The 12,601-nt window shown below is 40.8% G+C and overlaps 1 protein-coding gene across 4 annotated transcripts in view; it reads left to right on the top strand.

The window, feature by feature from the left end:
- The window catches only part of TTN (titin), a 244,001-nt gene that overhangs the window by 229,438 nt on the left and 1,962 nt on the right, over positions 1–12,601 (top strand). For all 4 annotated transcript variants that reach the window (XM_063341962.1, XM_063341960.1, XM_063341959.1 and 1 more), the window contains 12 exons: positions 29–316; positions 443–742; positions 1,311–1,613; positions 1,888–2,190; positions 2,309–2,893; positions 3,034–3,339; positions 3,430–3,729; positions 3,966–4,541; positions 4,633–4,938; positions 5,030–5,623; positions 5,751–11,698; positions 11,785–11,938. In XM_063341962.1, the coding sequence (XP_063198032.1) occupies positions 29–316; positions 443–742; positions 1,311–1,613; positions 1,888–2,190; positions 2,309–2,893; positions 3,034–3,339; positions 3,430–3,729; positions 3,966–4,541; positions 4,633–4,938; positions 5,030–5,623; positions 5,751–11,698; positions 11,785–11,938 (9,963 nt within the window). The remainder of the gene's footprint in view (positions 1–28; positions 317–442; positions 743–1,310; positions 1,614–1,887; positions 2,191–2,308; positions 2,894–3,033; positions 3,340–3,429; positions 3,730–3,965; positions 4,542–4,632; positions 4,939–5,029; positions 5,624–5,750; positions 11,699–11,784; positions 11,939–12,601) is intronic.

The raw sequence follows: 12,601 nt of genomic DNA, 5'->3' as shown, positions 1-12,601 counted from the left end.
TAAAATACCAATGTTTTGCTTTTCTTAGTTCTACCAACAATTGACTTGGCTGGAATACCTCAGAAGACAATTCATGTACCTGCTGGCAAGCCAATTGAGTTAGCCATTCCAATTGAAGGACGACCACCTCCAGCTGCATCTTGGTTCTTTGCTGGTTCTAAACTAAAAGAATCAGAACGCATCAAAATGGAGACTGCTGCCAAAATGGTTAAACTGACTGTGCGTGAGACCACCATACATGACACTGGAGAGTATACGCTTGAACTGAAGAACACAACTGGAACGGTTACCGATACAATAAAGGTTATAATCCTTGGTAAGGATTTATGAAAATAATTGTCCATGATCTTTCTCCATCCGAACTTTGTTACATCAGCAATATGATTCCACATTTTCTCCACATATTTTTTTTGTCTATTCATTTTCTGTTTTTTTTCCCTAGACAAACCTGGACCACCTGTTGGACCTATCCGAATTGATGAAATTGATTCAAATTATGTAACCATCTCCTGGGAGCCACCTGAGCTGGATGGTGGAGCTACCCTTAGTGGCTATGTGGTAGAACAGCGTGATGCTCACCGTCCTGGATGGCTGCCAGTTTCAGAGTCAGTAACCAGGACAACGTATAAGTTCACCAGGCTTGTGGAAGGTGCAGAATATGTATTCCGTGTGGCTGCTACAAACCGCTTTGGAATCGGATCTTATCTGCAGTCTGAAATTATAGAATGCAAAAGCAGAATCCGTAAGTCTGAATTTCTGCCGATTCTCTACTTCTAAAAATAAAAAAATAAATTTAAATGGGCTTATATATCCTCACATAGATACGATTTTTCTAGATGTTACTGCTTCCTTTCACCAAATAAAATGGTATATCACGATGCACAGTAGTCTTGTTATACTTCTGGAGAAAAATGCCATCCATAAATCTACATAACTATTATAGATGCACTGCATAGAACCTGGATGGTAAACTTGGATTTTCTGCTCAGGTCTACCATTAGCCTTAAAAATTGCTTTACCCTATATACTGACATAGTTTGTAAAGTACTTTGATGTCTGCTGATAAAAAGAGTTTGATAGGACATGGATATTACATTGCCATTCACAATACGTTGCATATTACTAACGTGTAGAATCATTGGACGCTTCCTTGGCCAGGCTGGATGGGGCTTTGAGCAACCTGGTCTAGTGGGAGGTGTCCCTGCCCATGGCAGGGGGGTTGGAAGTAGATGATCTTTAAGGTCCCTTCCAACTCTAACCAGTCTACGATTCTATGATTCCTTCACTAATTCTGTGTCATGTTTTTACAGGTATTCCTGGTCCTCCTGGCACTCCAGAAGTGTTTGATATCTCTCGAGATGGCATGACATTAACTTGGTATCCTCCAGAAGATGATGGTGACTCACAGATTACCGGTTATATTGTGGAACGCAAAGAAGTTAGAGCTGATAGATGGATCCGTGTAAATAAAGTTCCAGTCACTATGACTCGTTACCGTTCCACTGGGTTGGTTGAAGGATTAGAATATGAACACCGAGTCACAGCAATCAATGCCAGAGGCACTGGGAAACCCAGCCGTCCTTCCAAGTCTGCTGTCGCCAGAGATCCAATTGGTAAGAAATTTCCTACATAAAGGACATTATGGCAGAAGGGAACGATGCCAGTAAAATTTAGTTTTTTCTAATTTGGAAATTTATCTGGGTGTATTAACAAATGAGATTCTGACTGGAGAAAAACAAGAAAACATTAGTGAAAATCTTTCATTCTAAGTTTTCCTGTATAAATACTATAGACTTAATACAGATCATATATTGCAAGTTAGCACTTGTTACATCTTTTAAATATCCAGTAAAATGATCCCCCCACGAATCTGATCTTCTCTTCCAGCTCCTCCAGGTAAACCTCAGAATCCAAGGGTCACTGATACTACAAGAACATCTGTCTCCCTGGCTTGGAGTCCACCAGAAGATGAAGGTGGTTCTAAAGTTACTGGCTACTTAATTGAGATGCAGAAGGTTGATCAATTTGAATGGACCAAATGCAATACCACGCCAACCAAGATTCGTGAATACACCTTGACACATCTCCCTCAGGGTGCAGAGTACAGATTCCGTGTGCTAGCCTGTAATGCTGGTGGGCCAGGAGAACCTGCTGAAGTGCCGGGAACAGTCAAAATAACAGAAATGCTTGGTAAGACACTTCAAGTCTTAACTCTAATTGAAAGTTGTTCTAAAAAAGTATTTGCCTAAAGCATGTATGATATCATCTGTAAAACTGACATAGCATGACATGTTAATTTTGTTTACAGAATATCCTGACTATGAACTTGATGAAAAATACCAGGAAGGTCTCATGGTGAGACAAGGTGGAGTTATCAGGCTCACGATACCCATTAAGGGTAAGCCCATTCCAATATGCAAATGGACAAAAGAAGGACATGACATCAGCAAGAGGGCCATGATTGCGACTTCTGACACTCACACAGAACTTGTGATCAAAGATGCAGAAAGAGAAGATTCAGGCACCTATGATTTGGCACTTGAAAACAAGTGTGGCAAAAAAGCTGTGTATATTAAAGTCAGAGTGATTGGTATTCCAAATCCACCAGAAGGGCCACTTGAGTATGATGATATACAAGCTCGTTCTGTCAGAGTAAGCTGGAGACCTCCTACAGATGATGGTGGTGCAGACATCCTAGGTTATATTGTTGAGAGACGAGAAGTACCGAAGACTGCCTGGTACACTGTTGACTCTAGAGTGAAAGGAACATCACTAGTGGTGAAAGGGCTCAAAGAAAATGTGGAATATCACTTCCGTGTTTCTGCTGAAAACCATTTCGGTATTAGCAAATCTCTCAAATCTGAAGAGCCAGCAGTACCAAAGACACCTCTAAGTAAGTCCACTTTTATATTTTTAAAAAAAAATATTTTCAAATTACTATATTATGGTTCTAAAAGTGCAATAGTATATGCAAATGTTTTAATGCAACGTCACTATTATTTCTATTATTTTCACTATTGTAATTATTAACAGATCCTCCAGAGCCTCCAAACAACCCACCTGAAGTGCTTGATGTTACAAAGAGTTCTGTCAACTTGTCCTGGTCCAGGCCTAAAGATGATGGTGGTTCTCGTGTAACTGGCTATTACATTGAGCGTAAAGAGACATCTACAGAAAAATGGGTCCGGCATAATAAGACACAGATTACCACTACAATGTTCACAGTCACGGGACTTGTTCCAGATGCTGAATATCAATTCCGTATCATTGCTCAAAATGACATTGGTGAAAGTGAAGCAAGTCCTGCTTCTGAACCAGTTGTATGCAAGGATCCATTTGGTAAGAAATGTTTGCATTAAGAGACCTTCTGAAGAGCAACTAGTGACATTAAGAGAGGAATTTATTTTCTGTATCTATTTTAATTTTCAGACAAACCAAGCCAACCTGGAGAAATTGAGATCACGTCTATATTTAAGGACAGCATTACATTAGAATGGGAACGACCTGAAAGTGATGGTGGCAAAGAGATCCTTGGCTATTGGGTTGAATATCGCCAGTCTGGAGAAAGCACCTGGAAAAAATGCAACAAAGAACGCATCAAGGACAGGCAGTTTACAGTAGGAGGTTTACTAGAGGCTACAGAATATGAGTTCCGTGTTTTTGCAGAAAATCAGACTGGCCTCAGTAGACCACGAAGGACTGCTATGGCAGTGAAAACTAAATTAACATGTAAGGAAAAAATATATTGTCATATTTGCTGTGATATTGTTGTGATTTGTTGTGCCACGGCGCTGCACTTACACTGCCTATTTGTTTTACATGTTATTTGCCAACATGACTGTCCTAAAGCACCCTCTTTCAAGTACAAGAGGCACAAGTATAAATGAAAATTAATTTCCAGTAATATAGTAATAGAGGAAAATTTCATAGTCATCTTCATTATTTTTTAATTTTCTTTGTCACAGCTGGAGAAGCACCTGCCATAAAAAAAGAAATGCAGGATGTTACAACTAAACTGGGTGAAGCAGCTCAGCTGACATGCCAAATTGTTGGGAGACCTTTGCCTGATATTAAATGGTACCGCTTCGGCAAAGAACTGGTACAAAGCCGAAAATACAAAATGTCATCTGATGGACGCAACCATACACTGACAGTAATAACAGATGAACAGGAGGATGAAGGTCTCTACACCTGTATGGCTACCAATGATGTTGGAGAAATTGAAACTAGTGGCAAGCTATTATTGCAGGCTCCTCCTCAATTCCATCCTGGCTTCCCCTTGAAAGAGAAATATTATGCAGGTGCAGGTGGCACCCTCCGCCTTCATGTTGTGTATATTGGCCGACCAGTACCAGCAATAACTTGGTTCCATGGCAACAAACCTTTGAGAGGATCAGAAACGGTTTCTATTGAGAACACGGAGCATTATACTCATCTTGCTATTAAGAATGTCCAGCACAAGACTCATGCTGGGAAGTACAAAGTGCAACTCAGTAACACATTTGGAACAGTTGACACTGTACTTAATGTGGAAATACAAGGTAATTAGTTTTATTTTCAGTATTTTTGTGGATATTTTCTCAAATACTTACTGGCAAAAGAATTAAAAATATCATGCTTTTTCTTTTACAGATAAGCCGGATAAACCGGTAGGGCCAATTGTTATAGAGTCTATACTAAAGAATTCTGTGGTGATAAGCTGGCAACCACCAGAGGACGATGGAGGTGCTATGATAACCAATTACGTCATAGAGAAACGTGAAGCCAAGGAAGGAGCAGAATGGCAACTTGTATCTTCAAGCATTTCAGGCACAACCTGTAGAATTGTTAATCTAACTGAAAATGCAGGCTATTATTTCCGTGTTTCTGCTCAGAATACATATGGCATTAGTGAAGCACTGGAGGTTTCATCAGTTGTTGTTATGAAGCCTCCATTTGGTAAGTGGACACCAAAATGTTAATTTCTGTATGCCCCTGTAATTACTAAGGCAAGCTGACTTCTGTTTTTGAACTTTTTTGTTCTTTACAGAAAAACCAGGACAACCTGGTCAGCCAGTAGCAAGTGCTGTCACAAAGGATTCTTGTGTTGTCTCATGGAAGCCACCAGCAAGTGATGGCGGTGCGAAGATTAGAACTTATTATCTTGAGAAGCGTGAGAAAAAACAAAACAAGTGGATTTCTGTAACAACAGATGAAATTCGTGAAACCGTCTACTCTGTGAAAGATCTTATTGAAGGTCTTGAATATGAATTCCGTGTAAAATGTGAAAATCTTGGTGGTGAAAGTGAGTGGAGCGAGGTATCACAACCAGTCATTCCAAAATCCGATGTTCCAATTCAAGCTCCACATTTCAAGGAAGAACTAAGGAATCTGAATGTGAAATTTCAAGCAAATGCCACATTTGTCTGCAAAGTCACTGGTCATCCTAAACCAATTGTCAAGTGGTACAGACAGGGCAAAGAAATCATGCCAGATGGTGAAAAGATCAAGATACAGGAATTCAAGGGTGGATATCACCAGCTGGTCATCACAAACGTAACGGATGATGATGCCACTGTATATCAAGTTAGAGCTACCAACCAAGGAGGATCTGTCTCTGGAACTGCCTCTTTGGATGTTGAAGGTGAATGAAGGGTCTTGATTCCTCAGACAAATTCTTTTTAAGCTTTGAATATTTATAGACTATTGGTGCTCTTCTGATGTGCATTTGGTCATGTGTTGTTTTTTTTTTCTTCCTCTTTCTATTCCAGTTCCTGCAAAGATTCACTTGCCCAAAAACCTGGAAGGCATGGGAGCTGTTCATGCCCTCCGAGGGGAAGTAGTGAGCATCAAGATTCCATTCAGTGGCAAGCCTCACCCCGTGATCACATGGCAGAAGGGACAAGACCTCATCGATACTAATGGACACTACCAAGTCATTGTTACGCGATCGTTCACATCACTTGTTTTCCCAAATGGTGTTGACAGAAAAGATGCAGGTTTTTACATTGTTTGTGCCAAAAACAGATTTGGAATTGACCAAAAAACAGTTGAATTAGATGTGGCTGATGTGCCTGATCCACCAAGAGGTCTGAAGGTAACTGACATTTCGAGGGATTCAGTCAACTTAACTTGGAATGAACCAGCTACTGATGGTGGAAGCAGAATCATAAACTACATTATTGAGAAACGTGCTACAACAGCAGAGCGATGGATTCGTGTAGCACAAGCTCGTGATACACGATACACAGTGGTGAACCTATTTGGCAAGACCACCTACCAGTTCCGTGTAATTGCAGAAAACAAGTTTGGCCAAAGCCAGCCTTCTGAACCTACCGATCCAATTATAACAAAGGAAGATAAGACCAGAGTAATGAACTATGATGAAGAAGTTGATGAGACCAGAGAAGTCACCACAGTTAAAGCAGCTCACTATTCTACAAAGGAACTCTATGACAAATACATGATCGCAGAAGAGCTTGGACGTGGGCAATTTGGCATTGCACACCGCTGTGTTGAGGCAGCTTCAAAAAAGACTTACCTGGCCAAGTTTGTCAAAGTAAAGGGTGCTGACCAAGTTTTGGTAAAGAAAGAAATTTCCATTCTAAACATTGCTAGGCACCGAAATATCCTGTATCTTCATGAATCATTTGAGAGCCTAGAAGAATTAGTCATGATTTTTGAATTCATTTCTGGAGTTGACATCTTTGAAAGAATCGGCACAGCTTCATTTGAACTGAATGAAAGAGAAATAGTAAATTATGTACGCCAGGTCTGCGATGCACTAGAATTTTTACATCGCCACAGCATTGGACATTTTGATATTAAACCAGACAATATTATTTACTTCACAAGAAGAAGCTCTGTAATTAAAATTGTTGAATTTGGTCAAGCCAGACAACTGAAGCCTGGAGACAGCTTTAGACTCCAGTTCACTTCTCCTGAATATTATGCGCCTGAAGTACATCACCATGATTTGGTCAGCACAGCTACTGACATGTGGTCAGTTGGTGCTCTAACATACATACTTCTCAGTGGCATTAATCCTTTCATTGCTGAAACAAACCAACAAGTTATTGAAAATATTCTAAATGCTGAATACAACTTTGATGATGAAGCATTCAAAGACATAAGCATTGAGGCCATGGACTTCATTGATCGCCTACTAGTAAAGGAAAGAAAAGCTCGTATGACAGCTGCTGAAGCTCTTAACCATGTGTGGCTAAAACAGCAGACAGAAAAGACCAGCACTAAAGTCATCAAGACCTTGAGGCACAGGCGTTACTACCAAACTCTAGTTAAGAAGGAGTGGAACACAGTTGTGTCAGTAGCTCGTATTTCCTGCGGAGGCGCAATTAGATCTCAGAAAGGCATAACTGTGGCTAAAGTTAAAGTTGCGCCAATAGACATTGGTCCCATTGCTGGGCAGATAAAGCATACTGTTACAGAAGAAGGAGGGCATGCCAAATATGTATGTAAGATTGAAAACTACGATCAGTCCACACAAGTCACATGGTACTTCGGTATGAGGCAATTAGAAAACAATGAGAAATATGAAATCAAATATGAAGAAGGTGAGGCAACCATGTATGTCAAAGATGTTTCTAAATCCGATGATGGCACCTACAGATGCAAGGTAGTAAATGACTACGGTGAAGACAGCTCTTATGCAGAACTTTTCGTTAAAGGTGTCAGAGAAATTTCTGAACACTACAGATGCAGGACTGTAAGGAAAGTGAAACGACGGGTTGATGCTATGAGATTATTAGAGCGTCCACCAGAATTTACTCTGCCTTTGTATAACCGCACTGCATATGTTGGAGAAAATGTCAGGTTCGGAGTAACTATAACGGTTCACCCAGAACCTCGCTTAACATGGTTCAAATCAGGCCAGAAGATCAAACCTGGTGAAGATGACAGGAAGTACACTTTTGAATCAGACAAGGGTCTTTATCAACTCGTCATCAATAATGTCACAGAAGAGGATGATGCTGAATACAGTATTGTGGCACGCAATAAATATGGTGAAGACAGCTGCAAAGCTAAGCTGACTGTGATTCCACATCCACCTCCAGCAGACGCCACACTAAGGCCAATGTTTAAAAGACTGCTGGCAAATGCTGAATGTCAAGAAGGACAAAATGTCAGTTTTGAGATCAGGGTATCTGGTGTACCAAAACCAACGCTGAAATGGGAGAAAGATGGTCAGCCTCTATCCTTTGGTCCTAACTTTGACATAATCCATGAAGGTTTGGATTATTATGCTTTGCATATCAGAGATACATTACCAGAAGACAGTGGTTATTACAGAGTTACTGCTACAAACAGTGCTGGATCTACAAGCTGTCAAGCTTATCTAAAAGTTGAACGCTTGAAATATGTCAAGCGTGAGTACAAGACTGAAGAAGAGCGAGAGAAGCATGTACAGAGGCAAATCGACAAAACCTTACGAATGGCGGAAATCCTTTCTGGAGTTGAAGCTGTTCCACTGACACAAACCGCACAAGAGGCTCTCAGAGAAGCTGCTATCTTATATAAACCAGCTGTTAGCACTAAGACTGTCAAAGGTGAATATGAAATTAAGAAAGAAGAAAAGAAGGAAGAAAGAAGACTTCGTATGCCGTATGAGGTCCCAGAGCCTCGCAAACACGTGCGCGCTACTCTTGAGGAAGATCAGAACATTAAACACTTTGTGCCTCTGTCAGACATGAAGTGGTACAAGAGGCTGCGAGACCAGTACGAAATGCCAGGAAAACTTGAGAGAACTGTTCAGAAACGCCAGAAACGCATACGTCTTTCCAGGTGGGAGCAATTCTATGTGATGCCACTGCCACGCATTTCTGATCAGTATAAGCCCAAATGGCGCATACCAAAGCTAACACAAGACGATCTTGAAATTGTGAGACCAGCACGTCGCCGTACCCCATCTCCAGACTATGAATATTACTATAGACCAAGGCGGCGATCACTTGGTGACTTGTCTGATGAGGAATTACTCCTGCCTATTGATGACTATCTAGCCATGAAGAGAACTGAAGAGGAAAGACTGCGCCTTGAAGAAGAGCTGGAGTTAGGCTTTTCTGCTTCCCCACCAAGTAGAAGCCCCCCACGCTTTGAACTGTCTGCCCTTCGGTATTCTACTGCAGGAGCACAGGTCAGGTCAGAGGAAGAAAGAAAAAGAGAGCTGAGGTATTCAAGCTATCACATCCCAACTAAAGCTGAGACCAGTGCAAGCTATGCAGAGCTTCGACAACGCCATGACAGGGCTGCCTACAGACCATCTAAACAAAAGCAAAGAATAATGGATGAAAGAGAGGATGAAGAATTGCTCCGTCCTGTTGGCCCTTCTCAACGACTCTCTGAATACAGGAGTGAGCTCGAATATATGGCAGAGGAGGAAAAGAGTAGACTCAGGAGAAGGAGGGAAAGAGAAATAACTGAGATCACATCAGAAGAAGAAGAAGAAATAGAAATGGTGCAACATGTTCACAGGGAATTTTCACCTCCCTCTAGATTACTAAGGAGAAGAAGATCTCTTTCTCCAACTTACATTGAGCTGATGCGTCCTGTATCTGAATTAATTAGACCCCGCTCACGGCCTCCTGAAGAAAGTGAGAGAAGATCCCCAACACCAGAAAGAACTCGACCACGCTCACCTAGCCCAGTTTCTAGTGAAAGATCACTCTCTCGGTTTGAAAGGATGGCAAGATTTGATATATTTTCTAGATATGAGTCCATGAAATCTGCTTTGAAAACTCAGAAAACTATGGAAAGGAAATATGAAGTTCTGACTCAGCAGCCTTTCACCCTCGACCACGCTCCTCGCATTACCCTGAGAATGCGCTCACACCGGGTACCATGCGGCCATAATACCAGGTTCATTCTAAATGTCCAGTCAAAACCAACTGCTGAAGTGAAGTGGTATCATAACGGTATTGAGCTCCAGGAGAGCAGTAAGATACATTTTACTAATACTAGCGGTGTATTAACTCTGGAGATTCTCGACTGCCACATTGATGACAGTGGAACATACCGGGCTGTATGCACAAACTACAAAGGGGAATGCTCTGATTATGCAACACTAGACGTTACTGGAGGAGATTACACTACATACTCTTCCCAGCGAAGAGATGAAGAAGTACCAAGGACAATTTTACCTGACTTAACGAAAACAGAGGCATATGCAGTCTCCTCATTTAAGAAGGCATCTGCTACAGAAGCAAGTTCCTCGGTGAGAGAGGTCAAATCAGAAATGTCAGCAACAAGAGAATCACTTTTGTCATATGAACATTATGCTGCTTCTGAACAAAAAATAAGTGCAGCTGAAGAAAAATCATTGGAAGAAAGGACTGTGCACAAGGCATTTAAAAGCACTCTGCCGGCAACAATCCTTACAAAACCACGGTCAATCACAGTTTCTGAAGGGGAGACTGCAAGATTTTCCTGTGACGTTGATGGTGAACCAGCACCAACAATAACATGGTTCCGTGCAGGTCAACCCATTGTTTCTTCAAGGCGCTTCCAAGTAACACGAACACAGTACAAGTCTACCTTTGAAATTTCTTCGGTTCAGATGTCAGATGAAGGAAGTTACACTGTTGTGGTGGAAAACTCTGAAGGAAGACAGGAAGCGCATTTTACTTTGACCATTCAAAGGAAAAAAGTTCCCGAAAAAACAATTACATCACCTCCAAGAATCAAATCTCCTGAGCCTCGTGTAAAGTCTCCCGAGCCAGTTAAGTCTCCTAAACAAGTGAAATCTCCTGAACCCATCAGCAGCCCTCCAAAACCAAAGTCACCACCTGCAGACAAAACAGTACCAGCAGAAAAAGTACAATTACCAACTGCTTCTCCACCAAAGATAAAACAGCATCTGAAAGCAGAAACTCTTGGAGATAAAGTAAAGTTATCCTGTGCAGTTGAAAGCAGTGTTTTAAGTGTCAGAGAAGTGGCTTGGTATAAGGATGGCCAAAAACTGAAAGAAGACCATCATTTCAAGTTTCATTATGCAGCAGATGGCACCTATGAGCTCAGAATCCATGGGCTCATGGAATCTGATAAAGGAGAATACACCTGTGAAATTATTGGGGAAGGAGGTGTTTCAAAAACTAACTTCCAGTTTACTGGCCAAGTATTTAAAAATATCCATTCCCAGGTAAGAGGGGTATCTGAAACTCATAAATCAGTTCAGAAAGAAGATGAGGTGCTTACAGTTTCTACCCAGAAGAAATCTGCAGTAGCAACTGAAGAAAAAGCAGCAGTTCAAGAAGTCATTAAAAAGTCAGTTGTTACTGAAGACGTCAAACAATTGAAAGCAGAAATTAAAGCTTCTTCAACTAAAATGACAGTGTCTGAAGGGCAGAAAGTGACATTGAAAGCCAACATTCCTGGTGCCTCTGAAGTAAAATGGGTGCTGAATGGAATGGAGCTGAGAAATTCAGAAGATTACAGATATGGTGTTTCTGGAAGTGATCACACGCTAACTATCAAAAAGGCTAGTAATAAAGATGAAGGTATACTCACCTGCGAGGGTAACACTGATGAAGGCATTATTAAATGCCAGTATGTTCTGACCTTTTCTAAAGAGCTTTCCAACGAACCAGCATTTATCATGCAGCCTAAGTCTCAAAATGTCAATGAAGGACAAGATGTATTGTTCACCTGTGAAGTTTCTGGGGATCCTTCTCCTGAAATTGAGTGGTTTAAGAATAATCAACCTGTAAGTATTTATTTAATATATTTACTTGAAAAATTAGAATTTTTCATAAAACTGATCTTAATTAAAAGATTTTTTTCCCTCCTCAGATTGCTGTTTCATCACACATCAGAGTAACACGCTCTAAAAACATATATTCTCTTGAGATTCGAAATGCAGCAGTGAGTGACACCGGAAAATACACAGTCAAAGCAAAAAATTACCACGGGCAGTGCTCTGCTACAGCATCTTTGACTGTGCTCCGTAAGTTTGTTCTCCGAGTCTTGAGTTCACACTAATCAGAACTTCTTGACATGGTGTGTTTACTAAAATGACTTAGGATAAAAGCCACTGGTAATGTTGATTTAGGTATTTTAACAAGTTCCTTCTTCTTTTGCATATTATATATACAGAACTAAAAGAGCATTAGACATCTTTATAACGCCCACAGAGGAGCACACAGATGCTCTATTACATCAATAGGTGCATGTTAACAGAAGGCTATGTGCATTCTTTCTAGGATGACCGTGTTAAGACCTTGGTGCTGGCAATTACTCTTTCCTCATTTACTAACAGAATCTGTTCCAATAAAACAAAGTAATTCCACAGTTAAAAATTTCTATTGGTAACTTAGCCATAACTGAACTGGGTTGAGTATTTTACTGGCTGTACGATATCCCAGTTCCTAGCATCAAGGGGTTGCTATGATTTGCTTGTATGGCTGTGCTTGGGTGTAAAGTAAAGCTACAGTGCTTGAGCTTTTCTGTTGCCTTTTATAGCTACAGAACAATGCAGTGACATACAGACTTTCCTATACTGTGTTTGTAAGAACTTGAAAATGTTTTACAACTTCTACAGACAGGAACTGAACACACGCAATTTCTCAGTGTCTAATTCTAGTAATGGTTCTCATAGGAAACACCGTGT

The sequence above is a fragment of the Chroicocephalus ridibundus genome, chromosome 7 (assembly GCF_963924245.1).
Source record: "Chroicocephalus ridibundus chromosome 7, bChrRid1.1, whole genome shotgun sequence".
Taxonomy (NCBI): Eukaryota; Metazoa; Chordata; class Aves; order Charadriiformes; family Laridae; genus Chroicocephalus; species Chroicocephalus ridibundus.
The sequence above is the reverse complement of the archived record's forward strand: the minus strand, read 5'-3'. Positions and strand labels throughout refer to the sequence as shown.